The sequence below is a fragment of the Rhinopithecus bieti genome, unplaced genomic scaffold (genome assembly GCF_001698545.2).
Source record: "Rhinopithecus bieti isolate Rb0 unplaced genomic scaffold, ASM169854v2 scaffold_42565, whole genome shotgun sequence".
NCBI classification, from domain to species: Eukaryota; Metazoa; Chordata; class Mammalia; order Primates; family Cercopithecidae; genus Rhinopithecus; species Rhinopithecus bieti.
This window is the reverse complement of record NW_016818029.1, coordinates 677,016-697,817: the sequence shown is the minus strand read 5'-3', so window position 1 is coordinate 697,817 and position 20,802 is coordinate 677,016. Positions and strand designations below refer to the sequence as shown.

At 39.2% G+C, this 20,802-nt stretch overlaps 1 protein-coding gene across 2 annotated transcripts; it reads right to left on the bottom strand.

The window, feature by feature from the left end:
• Nucleotides 1–953: 953 nt before the first annotated feature.
• TM4SF18 (transmembrane 4 L six family member 18) lies at nt 954–20,566 on the bottom strand. 2 transcript variants are annotated; one of them, XM_017856561.1, is made up of 6 exons: nt 20,320–20,566; nt 20,018–20,211; nt 16,629–16,718; nt 15,401–15,543; nt 4,730–4,910; nt 954–3,968 (listed from the first exon to the last, which is right to left on the bottom strand). In XM_017856561.1, exons 2-6 carry the CDS (start codon nt 20,192–20,194, stop codon nt 3,954–3,956), a joined length of 606 nt encoding a protein of 201 aa, XP_017712050.1. In that variant the 5' UTR covers nt 20,195–20,211; nt 20,320–20,566; the 3' UTR covers nt 954–3,953. The 2 variants fall into 2 exon arrangements, with proteins under 2 accessions (XP_017712050.1, XP_017712051.1); XM_017856562.1 differs by lacking the exon at nt 20,320–20,566 and having other exon boundaries at nt 20,018–20,313.
• Between the last annotated feature and the right edge of the window lie 236 nt (nt 20,567–20,802).

Below are 20,802 nucleotides of genomic sequence, written 5' to 3'. Positions count from 1 at the left end.
CATATTTGGAGAAAACACATAATTTTACAGCACATAGAACATTTACAAAAAGGAATCATAAAATAAATCTTAAAAACTTTCAAATTATCGGAATCATACAGACCACTTTCTATGATCACAATACAATTAAGTTCAAAATCATAAAAACATAACATAAACTCATATACTTGGAAAGTTTTTTTTTTTTTGTTTGTTTGTTTTTTTTTTTTTTTTTGAGATGGAGTCTCACATTGTTGCCTGGGCTGGAGTACAGTGGCACAATCTTGGCTCACTGCAACCTCCGTCTCCCAGGTTCAAGCGATTCTCCACCTCAGCCTTCCAGGTAGCTGGGATTACAGGCGCCCACTACCAAGCCTGGCTAATTTTTTTGTATTTTTAGTAGAGACAGGGTTTCACTATGTTGGCCAGGCTGGTCTCGAACTCCTGACCTTATGATCCACCCTCCTCGGCCTCCCAAAGCCGTGGGATTACAAGCATGAGCCACTGCACCCAGGCGTATACTTGGAAATTTTGAAGCACATTAAAAATCTCACGGAACAAAAAATAAATCATAAAGAAAACTAGAAAATATTTGTAACTAAACAAGGAAAATGCAACATTTTAAAGCTTGTGAGATTCAGCCAAAACGGTAATTAAAGAAAAATGTCTAGTCTTAAATGCTTGTTTTAAGAAAAAGAAAGTTAGAAAATCAATAAGCTAGGTATTCAATTTAAGAAGTTAGGAAAATAACAATGAGACAGAAGCAAGGAGAATAGTAGATAAATAATAAGTGCAGAAATGCATAAAACATAAATCATTCTCAATTAGGATTAGCTGATAATACTCTCTTTCAGAATTAGGAAGTAGAAAGATTATTTCTGGAAAGGGTAAGAGAAGGCCAGTCACACACATACCTATATATATTTTCTATTTTAACTCCTTAAATGAATTTTACAGAAAGAATTAGAGGACCATTGCTTTTTAAATGACATTTATTTTTTCTAATAACATAACACATTTTCAAAGGGAAATTTGAAAATACTGAACAATGTAAAGAAAAGAGATATAACTAACTCATAGTCCTATCATCAGGAGATAATTATTAAGTATTAACTTGTATATACTTATGCTTTCTTTTTTCAGCCTATAGCATCTGGTATCCCATCCAAGTAATAACCTGGCCCAACCCTGCTTAAGCTTCCAATATTAGGCATTTTCAGGGTGTTATGACCACAGATGATGTAACTATTAACTTTTAAATATTTTTCTGGTCTTTACATATCTGAAGGTTTACGCATGTCTACATGTAATTATATGGTCACTTAATTAAAAATTTGGCCTCAAACTGTGTACATACATTGGGTTTTTGAGTTTTTTTCCTTTTTCCTTTGAATTCACAAAGATATAAAACACACATATTCAGCTTTTTTTGTGTTCAGCTTTTCTTGTGTTCAGCTTTTTTTGTATTCAGCTTTTTTTACTTAAAATTGCATGATTAGCATATACTCTTCAAATATAGAATATTTGGTGGCTGTGTTAAAATTTAATTTTCCTGATAGAGATATCATGCTGCATTTGGCTGCACCCCTGATGTGTCCAATGCTGTGTTGGAGTCATTCAGCAAACATCTATTCATAGTCCATTCGATGTATGGTGCCATGCTGAATCTAAACAACAGATAGACAGTCTGAAAGTATCTGACAAACCGATGAGGTGGACCTTCCAGAAGTCTGTTTACAAGAGGGCTGAGGAGACTCTGGGAGAATCTCTAACAAGATGGTCCTGGATATGACTAGCTTATGGACTTGATAGAGAAATCCTGGGTTGTCAGAGAGGAGAAGTCACTCTGAGTACAACATGGTGTCTGTAGCGTGGGTTTGTCTCTTGGACCAAGTCCTTCGGATCTCATGTTTAAGTTCTTTGGAAAGTAGAGTGTTATTGAATGAAGCTCCTTAAAACTCTGGAGCCTAAGCATCTTTGTCTTAGCATCCCTCCAACCCAACATCTAGAAAAGGGAGACTTTGGTTGTGTCATTTTGGTTGCAATAGGCAGAGCTGCACTGATTTAGTGGTGGGGTTTACTGAAATGATCAGCACAGTGACAAAGAAGAAAGACTATCTAGGAATCCAAGAACAGAAACCAGGCCTAGTGTACACTGTCACTGTGGGCAAAGGCAGTTTTAGGAACTTTTGGAGCAGAAGTTCACATATCTTCCTTTTAATATGATACCGTTATTAACATGAACCAGATACTCTCTCTAAATATTGGCTTCCTTCTTCATCCTTTAACCACTTTTTGATGGTAATACTCCAGTTGCTTCATTCTTGGCTTCCTAGTTCAAATTCTCATGCTTGAATAACCACCAGTCTTGCTTGGATAGTCTTTTACTCCAGCCTAAGTCAGAGGCCATTAGCAAGACAATAGGCTGCCCAAGACTCTGGGGCTTGCCCCAGTTCAGTCAGCTGGGCCCAGAGTATGAAGGTCATGTGGTATATAACATGGCTTGCTTTCAAGATGCTTGTTTCAGCAAAAGCTGTAAACAGGGCTTAAAGGGGGCTGTTGGCACAGCAGGCATCAAGGAGAAAGATATTCTCTTCTGTATCCCCCCAGCCTACTCCCTGGCTTTGGCACAGAGCAGGTGTTGACAGACCATTGTTGACAGTGTCCATGGAGGAGACAAATGGGGAAATAGCAGAAGTGTTGAGGCCCAGTGCACCTGTGATGGAAGCAGTGTTCAGCAGGGTAACTACAGGAAGCAGAAAACCTGGTATGAGCATTCAACACTGAGTGCCTACCGGCTCCACTGTGTACTGGGTCCTATGGATGGTGGGAAAATATAAGATGTGACTACTGTCCCTGAGGAAATCATGGCATGTATAGGTGGAAAATTTGTAAGTGTTCTACTTTTTAATTACTTTAAAATAAATATAGGTACTGGTACCTCCCCTGACACAGGTATTGACTGGTCAGTGGTCATTTTCTCTTGCCCATTGAGCATGTTCCCTAGCTGCTCACTTATTTTAAGGCTACCTCTTCTAGTCCATGACACTCACCATCAGGAGTCAGAAAGGAAGAGCAAGAGTTTAAATTGTATAAGTTTATATAAAACTCTTTTTGGCTTATCTATATCACTACTTTCCTCATTGAATGTTGAATGGAAGTGTCATTTCATGATGTTTGCAAATAATGTTGAGGAATGTGGAAAGAGCATATGCCTTAAAGTTTGGAAAAATAAAAAAAATTAATAGTGGAAATATGAGTTTAGAAAAGATTTATAGTAAAACATTCAATAAAGAAATCTTGGAAAATATAGAAAAGTGGGAAGAAGGGCCATCAATGACCCAAACCAAGCATAATTGGCATTTTGTTATATTTCCTTTTAGATTGAGTTTTCATCCTAAATTTTGATTATTAGTGTTTCATTTGCTTTAAATAGTTATACTGTAAACATGAATTTGTGACCTGCTTTTGATTTAGCATTCATAATTTTAAAACATCATTTGTAATGACTATAATTTTACAACCATTTAGTACTCTTTATTTTTTATTTAATTTATTTTTTTAATATCAGAAAGCATTTACAGTATGTACCACTCTTTACTTAATCCTTCCTCTGAATTTAGAATTTTGAGGTGTTTCTAATTTTCCAGAATATTAAATAATGCTGCAATATACATATTTGCATAAAGTTTTCTCTCATATTCTTATTTACTTCCCTAGTATAGATTCTTGGAAATGGATTTGTTTGATCAAAGGGCAGAAATATTTCTGAAGTTCCTGATGCATATTACTTAAAAAACATTCTAAATGAAAGAGTGGCATACTTGCATGTGCAGTGAGGACTGCAAATTTTACAAATAAACACCAAATGGAGAAAGCACCATCATTTCAATATTGTCCTTAAGTCTACACAGTTGATATAATACTTAGATAGATGGCCATGTCTTGATAATGGAAAACATTTTTGTTCTTATTCAAATGATTCCAGGCTATAGGAAAAAAGGAAAAACAAAGTGATTAAAGTTATAAACTTGGCTTGATTAGTAATCCATAATCCAGGTAGCAACATAAACTTATATTTCATATTCAAAATATGATAGAACAGAAACACATCTCTTAGAAATTTGTAGGAAAAGTATTACACATTCTATGTTGCTAAACAAAATACAAGATATCTCATTCATAAATTTTCTTCTCACTGGACTTGTTCATAGCAGTTTCAACCATAACTAAATTAACATTAGTATTTTAGCAGATGAAGTAGAAGTAATTTCAAGAGGATACATACATATTTCCCTTCTTCTTCAAAAGCACTCACTGTGCACTCAAGATAAAGGTTTGTTAGTTGAATGTAGCAGCATTCAGAAGAGAAGTTATTTCAATGAGATAAGGTTAGGAGCCTTTGCTTATCTTATGAACAGGGAAATTCTTGATAAATGGTAAAATTTCTTCATGCTTTGAGTTATCTCTATGTAGAATACTAAAACATTGCTCATTCAAAACACTTATGAAGCCTTACCATACAACAAGAAATGCAGATTTTACAATTACTGAGGTGATTCAACCCTTATACATAAGCCAAGACACATTGGGATATCAGAAAAAATGAGATATTAGAGCTTGAATAAAGATGAGGGCAATAGAAATGGGGGGAAAGTGATGGAGTTCTAGTCTTTTCAAAAAGCCTCATTGAATCCTGGGAAGTGGGGATAATATGGAGGAGCTACAGGTGCCCATGAGAATCTGTTACCTGGATGATCACTGAATAGCTTCCACACAGTATCTTGGATAATTGCATGGCTACTCTGATGAGGCAGATGATCACTTGAAGCCCACTGAGGGTTATGAGAATGGAAAATAAAATGATATTCCACTCCACAACATGTGCAGGTTCCAGGCACTGAATCCATATGCTGGAATCTGTAAGGAAACTGAGAGAGACCCACGGCCAAATCTATATACTGGGTCCAAGGAAGAAAGCTACAGGTATTTGTATGTTTGAGAAATTACTGTGTGACTAAAATATATAGTTTTATATAAATATATAAAATTACTGTGTGACTAAAATATATTAATTCATATTAGATACACATATTGGACACATCATTCAGATACACATATTGGACACATCATATGCATAGCACTGAGCTAGATACATAGTTTATTATAAATGTTGTGCTTGCCTTACCACCCCCATGGCCTCTCCGTTTTTCTTTCTCCCTCTTCCATTTCTTTCCTACTTCCTTCTTTTTTACTCTTTCTGCCCCTTTATTTATCTCCTACCTTCTAATGCTCCAGGAAACAGAGACACTCTGAGAATTACTTTATATTGTTAATGGCTCTTATCTCCAATGGGAAAGAACACTGAATATGAAATCAGAATTCCTGGATCTGTAGGATGTTGAGCAAAGAACTTTACCCTTCTGGCCTACAGACTCTTATCTTGATAATGGGGTTAAATATCTAACCCCAGAGTAATTGTGAATATTTCGTAAGAGTGTGTATACAAGTGGTTTGGAACCTGTAAAGTACAACACGGATGTGGTTTTCTGTTAAATTTCCCTAGACCTATCTCATATCTCCATTTGCCCCTATCTCCATCTCAGCCGCCAGGGAAATCAGTCCCTCCAGATCCCTCCTCTAGACTGTTCCTAGTACATGCTCTGCACAGATCATCTAGCAATTTAAAACAAGATGACTTGCAATGTTGCAGGAAGTCAGGGACCCCAAATGGAGGGACCGGTTGGACCTGTGGCAGACAAACATAAATTGTGAAGATTTCATGGACATTTATCAGTTCCCAAATAATTATTTTATAATTTCTTACACCTGTCTTTACTCTAATCTCTTAATCCTGCTATCTTCATAAGCTGAGGATGTATGTCACCTCAGGACCACTGTGATAATTGTGTTAACTGTACAAATTGATTGTAAAACATGTGTGTTTGAACAATATGAAATCAGTGCACCTTGAAAAGAACAGAATAACAGTGATTTTAGGGAACAAGAAAAGACAACCATAAGGTCTGACTGCCTGCATGGTCAGGCAAAAAAAGCCATATTTTTCTTCTTGCAGAGAACCTATAAACAGACATGCAAGTAGGAAAGATATCACTAAGTTCTTTTCCTAGCAAGGAATATTAATATTAATACCCTGGGAAATGAATGCATTCCTTGGGGGACATCTATAAATGGCCACTCTGGGAATGTCTGTCTTACATGGTTGAGATAAAGACTGAGATACGCCCTGGTCTCCTGCAGTACCCTCAGGCTTACTAGGGTTGGGAAACTCTGCCTTGGTAAATTTGTGGTCAGACCAGTTCTCTGCTCTCAAACCCTATTTTCTGTTGTTTAAGATGTTTATCAAGACAATACATGCACTGCTGACCATCAACTCTTATCAGTAGTTCTGCTTTCGCCCTTTGCCTTGTGATCTTTGTTAGACCCTTATTAGTAGTTCTGCTTTTTGCCCTTTGAAGCATGTGATCTTTGTACCTACTCCCTGTTCTTACATACCCTCCCCTTTTGAAACCCTTAATAAAAATTTGCTGATCTGAGACCCAGGTGGGCATCATGGTCCTACTAATATGTGATGTCACTCCCGGTGGCCCAGCTGTAAAATTCCTCTCTTTGTACTCTTTCTCTTTATTTCTCAGCCAGTCGACACAGGGAAAATAGAAAGAACCTATTTTGAAATATTGGGGCGGGTTCCCCCAACATCTGGTGCACCAACATGGTTTTCTTTTTCCTAAGTGCATATGGGAACCCAATTCCCTTTGGTAGGTGCATAGAAATGTTCATTGGTCCAGTTCACAGAAATGCTTGTTTGGCTCCCTGATGATTGGTGAGTGTGATGGACTAGAAGAGGTAGCCTTAAAATAAGTGAGCAGCTAGGGAACATGCTCAATGGGCAAGAGAAAATGACCACTGACCAGTCAATACCTGTGTCAGGGGGAGGTACCAGTACCTATATTTATTGTCCAGGGTAACTATGGGTCACGTGGAGTCTAAATATTATGCTTATCTCTGCTATATTAAACTCCTTTTAAAACAGGGAGGAGTTCGGGTACCCATGGAAAATATGGTCACCCTATTTGGAATGGTGGAAGAACACTGTCCTTGGTTTCCTGAAAAGGGAACATTAGATGTGGAACTATGGGATTGTGTTGGTGCAAAATTCCAGGAACTGGTCCCGACAGGGAATTATGTTCCCATCACTGTTTGGGGTGATTGGGCCTTGGTACATGCCATCCTAATGACATACCAATCCTGTGACCCCCTGCAGTTACCACAGTTTTCTGAATCTGGTGACCATCTACCTCTTCCTCGGCTTTCCTTTCCCACTCAGCCTTCATTATCTGCTCAGCCTCTCCCTTCACCTACTTCTCCCCCACCTGACAATATTGAAGATTCAATATCTAACTCCACTGACTTTGGCTTAACGTCATCCCCTGATGATCTTATTTCTTTTCACGAAGAGCCGGTACTTGTAGCCCCCGAAGGCCCAACTCGGACAGCCGGGAACCTATCCATGCTAACTCTTCCCTCTTCAAACCTTTGCAGCCTTTGCCTCTGGAGCCATCTAATGGCTCTAGGACCAAACTACAATTTACCTGTAATTCTGCAGGCCCTCCCCTGTCCACCACAGTCCCTCACCCTCCTGTCATTTCAGTCCCTCAACTGGTTACTTTGCCATCCACTCAACCTGCTTCTCTGTACCCTTCTCACACCTGGACGCCCCTGCCACTTTGGTTGCACAGGATTGGGACAATAATCACCAGTATGCTTCTGCCTTTTCTGCTCCCCCAATGCCCTTTTCTCATGTTCTCATACTGGTCTGACCTCCTCAGCCTTAGTTTCCCTCATCTACACATACTCTCATGTGCCTGTTCTTGAAACTTCCATGCAATGCTTATTATGCCAGAACAAAGAAACAAGTGGATTAGAGGCATGGGCTTATCTGGTCATGCTCGAACCTCCCAATGCTCAAGGGGTACAAGTGCATCGATATGTGCAGCTCAATCCTACCTTTTTAAAAGAATTCAAAGATGCTTGTACTCAGTATGGTCCTACTTCTCCATATGTTAAAATGGTATTACAGACTCTTTCTACTGAGGTCATTTTGCTTCCTTTAGACTGGGACCTTTTGGGAAAAGCTGTTCTAACTCCATCTCAGCATTTACAATTCCATACCTGGTGATCAGAGGAGGCCCATCTGCAGGCTCAGCTAAATCGGGCTGATGGCATTCCAATTACTCAGGTTCAGCTCACAGGCTCCTATAATTACTTTGACACTACCAGCCAATTAGGCTTTGATGCTCTTACCACAGAACAAGCAATAAAACTGTGTATGAGAGCTTGGGATAAGTTATGCACCCCAGGCTAAGCTCTTGCTTCTTTTACTACTGTTAAACAGAGTCACAATGAATTACATCCTGATTTTTGGCTAAATTACAAGATGCTGTTGAAAAATCTGTCTCTGATGAACATGCTCAAGGTATTCTCCTTTGTATGTTAGCTTTTGAGAATACGAACCATGAGTGTAAAGTGGCCATGCATTTCATTCAACGACAAAATTTACCTCAATTACATTTGCCATGATTTATTTTAAACTTTCTAAATGTTCCTAAAGACAATACTCTGACTGCAGCCGAATGCCATTACACAGGTAAAAAATTCTCCCTAAATGAAGGCAAGCCAGTATTATGGAAAAACTCCCAGACCAATACCTGGGAACCTGGAATAATTATAATGTGGAGAAGAGGGTATGCTTGTGTTTCACCAGGAGATCATCAATCCCCTGTCTGGGTGCCCACTAGAAGACTTAAACTTCGTGTGAATACTAACAATGAAAACCACAGGGAAAAGATGTCCACATCAGAGACTACCCTCATACCTGGTGAGATCTGTGCCGACTCCAAAAACTGGCACACCAAGTCAAAATGGGTCTGGCTCAATCCTCTCTAATTGCAATGGAGACCCCTCTAACTAATTCCACTTCTCCTAATTCCCTTTCTTTTCTCCTTATGAATCTAAAATCTCACCATTTCTATTAGCCTGAAAATAATATCCCCCTGTTCTCTTCCTCATTCAGCACTGGATCTCACTTAAGATAGGTTTTATTTAATAATTCTCCTCCTTATACTTTCTGTCTCACCAGTTTCCCCTCACACTGATTTACCTGCTACACAAAATTATTCTTATTGGGCTTATGTGCCTTTTCCTCCACTTATTCGGCCTCTCACCTGGATGGATGCTCCTGCAGAGATCTATACTAATGATAGTATGTGGATGCCTGGAGCTACAGATGACTGTTGCCCAATTCAACCAACAGAGGAAGGCACTGCATTTAATGTTACTATGGGTTATAAATACCCTCCTCTGTGCCTTGGACATGCATCTGGTTGTATCTATCTAGAAACTCAAGTCTGGGCTGCTTTTCTTCTGGAGTGATTAGCCACAAGAGAATAGGGACATTTGGTCTCTGGCCTCTCTTTTCCTCCCTTAAGACAAATGTGAAGGGGAGTAATAGGAGATACCCCATACTTTCAAAATAAACCTGTAGGAAAACTATGTCCAAAAAATTTTGAGGGCCCATCTAAAACTTTAATTTGAGAAGATTGTGTTAACTCACATGCAGTGGTATTAAAAAATGACACATATGGTTTAGTAATAGACTGGGCACCAAAAGGCTATTTAAGAAACAATTGCTCATCTGGCAGAAGGGAATGCCTGGAGGCTACTTAGTTTATTTCTTATTGGGAGGACAAGAATCATCATCCTACTTTGCATAGAAGGTTCAGTTCATTCTTTCTCTTAAAATGGGAAGATAAGGGCATAACACCCCTGAGGCCTCGTATGATATTCCCCATTCTGAGCCCAGAACACCCAGAACTTTGGAAATTGGCTATTGCCATGTACGGACTGCAAGTATGGGAAGGGGAAATTTTCTGTCTGTTGTCACCACTACTGACCCTAGCATCTGTGATTCTGAACCCTGTGATAAATCCCCTTTGAACCCTTTTCCTCTTTTTGATGCTGATCCTCCTTTATGGGACTCTGATTGGCATTATGATAATTCGTCTTGACCCAGGTATGCCCCTCTACCTCTTCGGCATCCCTGGGCACCTTGGATTGCTTCTTTGTGGCAGAGAACATCAGGCGTTGCCACTGCTGCTCCTTTCCCTCTGTATCAACGTAGATTCAAACATTCTGCTTTGTTTACCTCCAGTCTCACTATTCCTATATAGAGCTGTGTTAAGCCTCCTTCCATGCTATCAGTGGGAAATATTAAAATTTGGATGAACAATCAAACAGTCCAATGCATTAACTGTCATTTATATACTTGTATTAACTCCCGTTTTGACTCCAGGAAAAGTGTAATGTTGGTTCGAGCTCGAGAAGGAATCTGGATACAGGTAACTTTACCCAGACGCTGGGAATCTTCCCCCTCAGTACATTTAATTAATGAAGCATTACAACAAATTCTCAAAAGATCTAAGAGATTTGTTTTCACTTTAATCGCTGTGATCATGGGCCTAATTAGTCACTGCACTGGCCACCACTGCCGGACTGGCATTACACCAATCTATTCAAACAGCTCATTTTGTTAATGATTGGCAAGCCAATTCCACCCAAATGTGGAATTCTCAACAGAGCATTGATCAAAAATTTGCTAATCAAATTAATGGTTTAAGACAATCTGTTATTTGGCTTGGAGATTGGCTAATGAGTCTCGAACATCGCATGTCCAAATGCAGAATGATTGGAATACTTCTGATTTCTGTATCACACCATATTCCTACAATGAGACTGACCATTCATAGGAAATGGTCACAGGACACCTTCTGGGTAGGGAAGATAATTTATCCTTGGACATAACTAAATTAAAGAAACAAAGTTTTGAAGGCTCTCAAGCTCATTTATCCATTGTGTCTGGAGCTGAGGCATTAGATCAGGTGGCAGAAAGTATTTCTGCACTAAACCCCACTACTTGCATTAAGTCTATTGGGGGCTCCACTGTAGTAAATTTTGGAATTATGCTTCTCTGTTTAATTGGCTTGCTTTTAGTGTGCCAGAGCAGTCAAAGAATCCTGCATCAAAACTGAGAGAATGAACAAGCCTTCATCGCCATGGCACATTTATATAAAAAGAAAGGGAGAGATGTTGTGGGAAGTCAGGGACCCCAAATGGAGGGACCGGCTGGACCTGTGGCAGACAAACATAAATTGTGAAGATTTCATGGACATTTATCAGTTCCCAGATAATTCTTTTATAATTTCTTACACCTGTCTTTACTCTAATCTCTTAATCCTGCTATCTTCGTAAGCTGAGGATGTATGTCACCTCAGGACCACTGTGATAATTGTGTTAACTGTANCTCCACTGTAGTATTTTGGAATTATGCTTCTCTGTTTAATTGGCTTGCTTTTAGTGTGCCAGAGCAGTCAAAGAATCCTGCATCAAAACTGAGAGAATGAACAAGCCTTCATCGCCATGGCACATTTATATAAAAGAAAGGGAGAGATGTTGTGGGAAGTCAGGGACCCCAAATGGAGGGACCGGCTGGACCTGTGGCAGACAAACATAAATTGTGAAGATTTCATGGACATTTATCAGTTCCCAGATAATTCTTTTATAATTTCTTACACCTGTCTTTACTCTAATCTCTTAATCCTGCTATCTTCGTAAGCTGAGGATGTATGTCACCTCAGGACCACTGTGATAATTGTGTTAACTGTACAAATTGATTGTAAAACATGTGTGCTTGAACAATATGAAATCAGTGCACCTTGAAAAAGAACAGAATAACAGTGATTTTTAGGGAACAAGAAAAGACAACCATAAGGTCTGACTGCCTGCATGGTCAGGCAAAAAAAGCCATAGTTTTCTTCTTGCAGAGAGCCTATAAACAGACATGCAAGTAGGAGAGATATCACTAAATTATTTTCCTAGCAAGGAATATTAATATTAATACCTTGGCAAATGAATGCATTCCTTGGGGGACGTCTATAAATGGCCACTCTGGGAATGTCTGTCTTACATGGTTGAGATAAAGACTGAGATACGCCCTAGTCTCCTGCAATATCCTCAGGCTTACTAGGGTTGGGAAACCCTGCCTTGGTAAATTTGTGGTCAGACCAGTTCTCTGCTCTCAAACCCTGTTTTCTGTTGTTTAAGATGTTTATCAAGATAATATATGCTCTGCTGACCATCAACTCTTATCTCCTAGCAAGGAATATTAATATTAATACCCTGGGAAAGGAATGCATTCCTGGGGGGAGGTCTGTAAACAGCCACTCTGGGAATGTCTGTCTTATGTGGTTGAGATAAAGACTGAGATACGCCCTGGTCTCCTGCAGTACCCTCAGGCTTACTAGGATTGGGAAACTCTGCCCTGGTAAATTTGTGGTCAGACAAGTTCTCTGCTCTCAAACCCTGTTTTCTGTTGTTTAAGACATTTATCAAGACAATACATGCACTGCTGAACATCAACTCTTATCAGTAGTTCTGCTTTTGCCCTTTGCCTTGTGATCTTTGTTAGACCCTTATTAGTAGTTCTGCTTTTTGCCCTTTGAAGCATGTGATCTTTGTACCTACTCGCTGTTCTTACACCCCTCCCCTTTCGAAACCCTTAATAAAATTTGCTGATCTGAGACTCAGGTGGGCATCACGGTCCTACCGATATGTGACGTCACTCCCGGCAGTCCAGCTGTAAAATTCCTCTCTTTGTACTCTTTCCCTTTATTTCTCAGCCAGCCAACACTTATGGAAAATAGAAAGAACCTACACTGAAATATTGGCAGGAGTTCCCCCGATATTGCAAGGCTCTTGTTTTTTTCCCAGACTATGATACTGTTTAATCCTTCTTGTAAGCTGCAGAGGGACATAAGTGCCCTGGCAGGGTTGGGGAGGAACATAGAAGCTTGCCCTGATACCCACTCCTTCCACTACCTCCACATGCAGCTCTATGGCAGCATTTACTTCATTCATTGTAATTCTATCTGTATCTATATATCTATTTGTGGCTGCATCTGTATCTGCATCTATTTCTATTTCCTTAGCAGGCTGTGTACTCTGAGAGCACTGACTATGTTTTGTTCACTCTGAATTGCCAGGTCTAAGCTCTAAGGTCATGCTTGACAAATTGTAAAGATCAGTAAGTATTTGTTGAATGAAAACTAACTCAGGGCCGGGCACGGTGGCTCAAGCCTGTAATCCCAGCACTTTGGGAGGCCGAGACGGGCGGATCACGAGGTCAGGAGATCGAGACCATCCTGGCTAACCTGCTGAAACCCCGTCTCTACTAAAAAATACAAAAAAACTAGCCGGGCGAGGTGGTGGGCGCCTGTAGTCCCAGCTACCCAGGAGGCTGAGGCAGGAGAATGGCATGAACCCGGGAGGCGGAGCTTGCAGTGAGCTGAGATCCGGCCACTGCACTCCAGCCGGGGTGACAGAGCGAGACTCCGTCTCAAAAAAAAAAAAAAAAAAAAAGAAAACTAACTCAGGATCTTCACCAGCCACCATGGCAGTGACTAAACCTGCCGGCTACCTGGCAGGTGGGGAATGTCATGTGGCATAAAGGAATATACAGGGAAATAATGTTAATAATAAAACCTGAAAATTTATCACATCACATTTGTCCATTACTTCCATTTAATTCTAAATTCTATGAGGTAGAAGTGATTATTGTTCCCAACTTACAGAGGCTCAGAGATAGCCAGATACTTGTCTAAGTCATGTAGCTTATAAGTAGGAGGGAGGGACTTGAATCTTGATCCATAACCACCAAACACCTGTACTCCAATGGCAATGTTCATTCACCTTAAGGTTTCCATCTCAGTAGAATGTTCTGTCAGGTCTGTGTGAGTTTCCGGAGGGAAAGGACTCTGTGTGATTTACCTCTGATTCTCCAGTACTTAGTGCAAGGCTTGGACCTAGTCAGTGCTCAATGAATATTTGCTGAATAAATGCACTAATGAATAATTGATATGCACAATTCAATATTAACACCTGCTCCACACTGTATTTGTCAGGCCTTGGAAACTTCTTGAGGGGACCAGAGACTTAGCTTCCCTGTGTTGCCACCTATCAATGTTTCACCTTGAAACATTTTTACATAGATGGAAACAGGTGAAAACAAGCCTCCGGGGCAGCTTAAGGGAGTAATGGAGGGGCATACAGGCAGCCTAGAGAGTCATGACTTAAAAGGGGAAGTTTTGGTTTTGAGGTAGGGAAAAGTTCAGGGGCTGATGGCATTAAAAAGGGGTCTCTCGCGCCTAGTGGGAATTTCTACATTAGGGTCTTCTTTACTGAGCCCTGCCAATCCCCCAGGAGTGTCTCTTCCAATTTCTCAGGAAAGCCTGAGGTTATTGTCTAGGTTTTCCTGACCTGAGGGAGATTCATGTTTGCTAAGAAAGGTCATGGTATGTAGCACCCTGTAAAAATCTTCAGAATGAAGGCAGGTACAGGCACAGAAGCAACTCTGCCATGCAGGCCTAGATGCACATGTAAGACCTCAGATGGACATGGGCCTTGAACAATAAAGCCAATCATGGAGAGTTGAGAAGAAAATATAACTTCCCTCAGTGAATGGTACAGACATTCCCTCATTTTACTCCATTAGAATTCTGAGCACAGGATAAAAACAAGGAGAGATTCAATGGACTTCTTCTGTATTTCTTTCTGGGCCCTGCTACCTCCTAATCTGCATCTGGTGCTGGGAACCCAATAAGCCCAGCACAAGGCTAGTGTGAGGCATTCTGAGATCTGGGTTTGGGTTGTGAGACCTCCTGACTGAATTACTAGCCTTCTGAGCAAGACCACCTCTTTAGACACTTCTCCAGTAAAAACTGCATAAGCTCTGGGTCATTTCACAAACTCCTGCACCTAATCATGTCCCTGGATTGCAGACTGCACTTTCCTGCTCACCCTGCCTTGTTCTATCTGTTTATCATCCCTCCTACTATAGCCCTGAGTGGCACCATCCAAGAGCACCATGGTTTCTCTCCTTCCCAAGCCCTTTCACAGTTGTAACAGACCATATGTCCAACCTGGCCATAAAACAAAACTGAGTTCCTGGATCCACCCAGGCCATAAGCTCCAGCTGTTATCAGACCAGACCATAGTAACTACACGACTTTAATCTGAGGTAGGGAGAAACACACCTTTCATTTGGATAGCTCCATGACAGCCTCAAGACATTGAATGAAAAGCGCATTAAAAGACTGAAGAAAAAAATCTAAACAAATATCTGTGCAAGAATAAATTGGTCTGGATGCTAGTAAACTAACAGGAAAATTCTGCACTAAAACAGCCACATAGAACCCCAAAGTGATCATGGAAAATGAGCACGAGCATGAGCATGAGGCCAGGTATTTCTGATTTTCTGACCTCCTTGGTTTGGGGAATTATTCCTTACCGTCCAGCAGTGCCTTCAAAAGCATACTCCCAGCCATCAAGGGTGCGGCAATATGGCCCCTGGATAAGACCCAAGGCAGAGATGACCAGGCAGTATCCAGAAAAAGCAATTCCAAGGGAAGAAAAGATAATCGACAGCAGTGTCTAAATTAAAACACAGAAGCAGGTTAGTAGCATAGAATGCAATGAAAAGGGAATATTGTGGATAAATTATCAGAGAACTACATTCCCCTATTCATCCAAGCTCATGCAGTCTATACAATACTAAATGCCCACATACAAATAAACAAAAAAAAGTAACCAAAACCTATTTGATGTTAAAAATAAGTTTTTAAATAACGTTTTGTTTGGCATCACATAGAAGTAACTAGGTAATTTACTAAATTTATTCTTTCCTTCTGGAATTTTGATATCAAAATAATGATCACCTCTTATGAAAATGCACTGAAGGACGTGATCAATCAACCCATAACTATCTATTGAAGACCTGTTATTTTCTAGGTAGAGTGGGTTCTCTATGCAAGTATGAATAATGATGAAGAGGAGGAAGAGGATAAGGAGAACGGTAGAAATGCAGGAGCACCGGCTTAGAAAATTTGGTTGTATTATTCTTCCTGATACTATTTTCATTATTTTTAAAGTGCCAACTTAAAAAATGCACATCACATACACCCAACAACATGGAGGAATCTAAAAATTATTATCCTAGATAAAAAAAAAACAGATAAAAAAAGACAAATACTGTGTGATTCCACATATATAAAATACAAACTAATCTATAATGACAAAAAGTAAATCAACAGTTAATCTTTTGGGTTTGGCAGAAATATTCTGTTATCTTGACTGCAATGGTGGTTTCATGGGTATAGTCAACTGTTAAAACTCATGATATTGCATACTTTTAATGGATGCCATTTATTATATGTAATTTAGCCCTCAATAAAGTTTATAAAGAAAAAATAGACTAATAGAAACTCAGTAGTTAAGAAAAAGTAAGATTTCCTAATTTTAGGTATCTTTAAATGTTGATTTTCTGAAAGCACATCAGTAGAACAAAGATGGAGGAAAGACTAAGCAAAATGGAAGATGATCTTGGCAGTAAATTCTTGATCTCTGTACCGTACTCAACAGTAGTGAGGGTACAATACTGTCAATACTTTTGTGTTTCTGAGTGAGAGGAAAGAAAGCTGGAACCCACTCAACCATCCTCAAAAAACTATCGCTCTTACCACATATTTTTTGCTGCAGTTTTCACTCTGACAACATTTATAGTTGTTATTATTCTCCAGTACCAGAAGAACTGTTGCTACTATAAGCATCTATAGGAGGGAAGACATAAAATGTTAGCAATGAAATGCTCGTTTACATTTGTACTTCGAGGACAGTGACTTCAAGCACAGACTCTGGGGTCAGGTAGATCTGGAGTTGAATCCAAGCTCTGCCCGTTTCTAGCTGTGTGAATTTGAAACACCTTCTCTATAAAATCATATCAAGAGGTTGTCATGAGGTAATATATGTGACATTTTGAGTATAGTGGTTGATTGATAGTAAGTGACTGATAAATGTTAGCTATCACTATCCTGGTTAGCAACCATCAAAAGCTAACGATTAAGGCGAAGTAAATGGTGTGGACATGAGAATACCACCCTGGGCAGCAAAACCTGCCTTTCTCAATGACTCAGTTGTGGAGAACCAAGGAAAATCGTTCAGCAGGCTTGGTAGTTTGCCAACCTCTCTTCGTTTACTGTCCTCTGGGAATGCAGGTGAGAGGCTCAGTTAATCCGAAACCATATCTCTTTAAAGTGACTTCAATTTCCCCATGCATTCAAACCATCTCAGGTTTAAATTGTTTCAATGTGTTTTGTCTGTATCAAGCCAACAAAGTGGGAGAATCAATGCATCTTATTGCCTTTTTAAAATTTTATTTTAGGCAAAAGGCCAGAGCTCTGGAAAGAACACGTATTTCTTTACCATTATAATCTCTGGTTAGGCTAGATACAGACCATGAATTGCTCATGGGAAATTCTCCACCCAGTTTTTACTCTTACTATTCAGGACTGAATCCTACAGCTGAGTTCACTGTTATTTTACTCTTTGTAGCCAATGTTTCTAGTTTCCAAATTTCTTCAGCTTTCATTAATTTTTTTGTTCATTTAGTTATTTACCTATATTCTTCTCCTTTTCTCCTGAAAGGATTTGATGTAGTTATAGTAATATATTTTAATAATTCCTGGAAAATGAAAAAAAAATAGAGAACAGGTTTCTTTTCCCAGTTTTAATTTTTACATGGAATATAAGCAAAAGAGTCCTATATTCCCCTCCTTTCAACATCGTTAGTTATGACAGACTGAAAGAAATTCTGGTCTAATCTTAGTTATGTCTTGCAACTCTTCCATCTATTGCAATTGCATATTGAGGGAAACAATGATGAGACAAGGCCAAAGCATAGTAACCAGTCTCATTACAATATTGACAGAGATAATTAGACCTGGAGCCTATAGTCTTATTGCTCAGACATCAACTGTCGAAAGAGACACTGCCTTCTTTTTTTGTTTTAAAATGTAAGTGCAATGTAGAGGAGTCAAGAATAATGGAGGTAAATTACACATAATTCCACCACCCTCGTGTGTCTTCATGCATTTATTTCTGGTGTTTTCCCACATGTGTCTATTTGACACAGCTGCAATAGTAATTTACCCACAACGTTGTTGTGCCTTTTTTCACTTAACATGAAATAATGTACATTTTCCATGTTGTTACATCTTCATAATTATAATTTTCACCACTGTATGAAGTGAATGTACCATAATTTATTTCACTACTTCTCTGTAAGATGCTTCTTCTAATTATTTACTATTATACCAATGCAGCCACAAACATCTGTGCACATAGCTCTTTCCTTATTTTGGATGATTTCCTCAGAATAAATGATGAGACATAGGATTACTGAGTCAAAGGACATAAGCATTTTCGTGGATCTTGATATATTACACCAAACTCTTCCCCAAAAGACTGACATTTATTTGTAGTGCAGCCAACATTAGTTATGTACTTATTTCATAGCAACTTCAATAGCATTGGATATTAATATTGTAAAGTTTATTAATTTAATGTGCAAAATGAATAACTAAATGAAAATTGCTTTACAACATAGCTATTCAAATATTACAATTAAACACCCCTAAAACATGTAGAAATAGATCATAATGAATTTTCTTCTACATTATTGGTGGTCTGATTAGCTTACAGTCCATAATGCACTATTATTGGGTATATACCCAAAGGATTATAAATCATGCTGCTATAAAGACACATGCACATGTATGTTTACTGCAGCACTATTCACAATAGCAAAGACTTGGAATCAACCCAAATGTTCATCAGTGACAGACTGGATTAAGAAAATGTGGCACATATACACCATGGAATGCTATGCAGCCACAAAAAAGGATGAATTTATGTCCTTTGTAGGGACATGGATGCAGCTGGAAACCATCATTCTCAGCAAACTATCGCAAAAACAGAAAACCAAACACCGCATATTCTCACTCATAGGTGGGAATTGAACAATGAGATCACTTAGACACAGGAAGGGGAACATCACTCACCAGGGCCTATTGTGGGGAGGGGCTGGGGGGAGGGATAGCATTAGGAGAAATACCTAATGTAAATGACGAGTTGATGGGTGCAGCACACCAACATGGTACATGTATACATATGTAACAAACCTGTACGTTGTGCGCATGTACCCTAGAACTTAAAGTATAATAATAAAAAAAATTTAAAAAAGAGAAATGACTTGACCAGGAAATTGTCTTTTCCTCTGAGTTGCCAACGTGATTTACTATCAGTTTTTTTATTTTTAAAGAACACAAAGTCATCAGGAAAACGTTCATGGATTCTTACCATTGATAATTCAATTTACTTTTTAAAAACTCCCTCCATTATTAGGGTCTCAATGTAGGATTATTTAATGATGACATAGCTCATTCTTTAATAATCATAATTACAACAGTCACTGACTATCTACTACATGTCAGTCTCTCTCCTGGGCACTTTATCTATATATATACATATTTTATCTTGAAATTTTAGAATTTTATCTTTCACATTAGAATACTGAGGCTCAAAGATACTGAGTAACTTGCTAAAGGTCCATGTCACAAACGACAGAACTTAGATTGACATGCAGGTTTGTTTGAATATTCAAGTTGCTGCTTTTTTTTCATGCTGTCCTAAAGCCCATTCAAGCTAGAAAGACATGAGTGCAGACAGAAAATCCATTCTAGAAAACAGTAATGCCATTGAAGATCAAATAGCTTAAATTGATATGCAGTGTTCATGAGAACATATTATTTTTACAGGCCAGTGTCCCACAGACTTTCATTAGGACTAATTTCCTGCATTACTGAAGCTGCATTGCTGAGCAGCTTATTGAAAACAGAGTTATGCCCCAAATCCTAGCAGATTACCTGCCCCTTCATCCCCATCCCTCTTTCAAATCTTACACCCAAGATTAGCAGAATGATTTTTCCATTGTTCATTATTTTTACTAGGTACAAGGTAAGTCTCAATTACAACTCCCCCTTCTCTCCCAAGTCTCCAAAATCACACTTACCATGACGCCTGAGAAACAGATTCCTTCAAAATACCACACGTAGTTGGTGAGTTTATGGCTGGATGCATAGGAAGTTTGCCCATTCGGGAAATACAATAATATGTTCACGATTATACTCCAAAGTGCAAGCGGAATCAGCAGACAACTTAAGCAGCCTCCACACTTCCGAGACCCCATTTTGCCCTGCTTAGAACCTGTGGGAGATTTCAAGAGTATACAGCCACAGAAAGTCTAGTTTTCTTCTTCCTACCTGACCTTTTTTCTCTCTCTTTTTTTGATTTTTGTTTTTTGAGATTACCTACCACTTTCAGGGTCAGAGCCCTTCACTTCATATTCATGAGGAGCCGGGGAATTGGAATATATCCGCAGCCGACAATCTCAGTGTGAAATAGTGGTTTACTGTTTGGAGAACAATAGACAATGATCAACAACTGAAGAGCTGAGCTGGTCTTCATCCTGTGCCAAAGGAATGCGGTGTTTTCACTGCTTTTAAAATAAGTCATTTTCCTCTGGATTAAAGCACTGAAGGCTTAACCCTGACCCTGTGTTAAGAAGGAAGTTGGGGTGGGGACTGGGATTGAATGTAGCAAATTTCATCCAACAGTGGAGAGAGGGTTAAAGAGAAAACTACCAATGAGGCTTATATTTAGAGCTTGATATGTTTGTTAAAATGTCCTGACTTTACCCTCTTTATGTATCTGTCTTTCACCTAGTATGCTTTTGTGTGCTCACTATTCACCAAGCTTTGCTCAAATTGCAAGGGATACAGAAAGGACTGAGAAAGG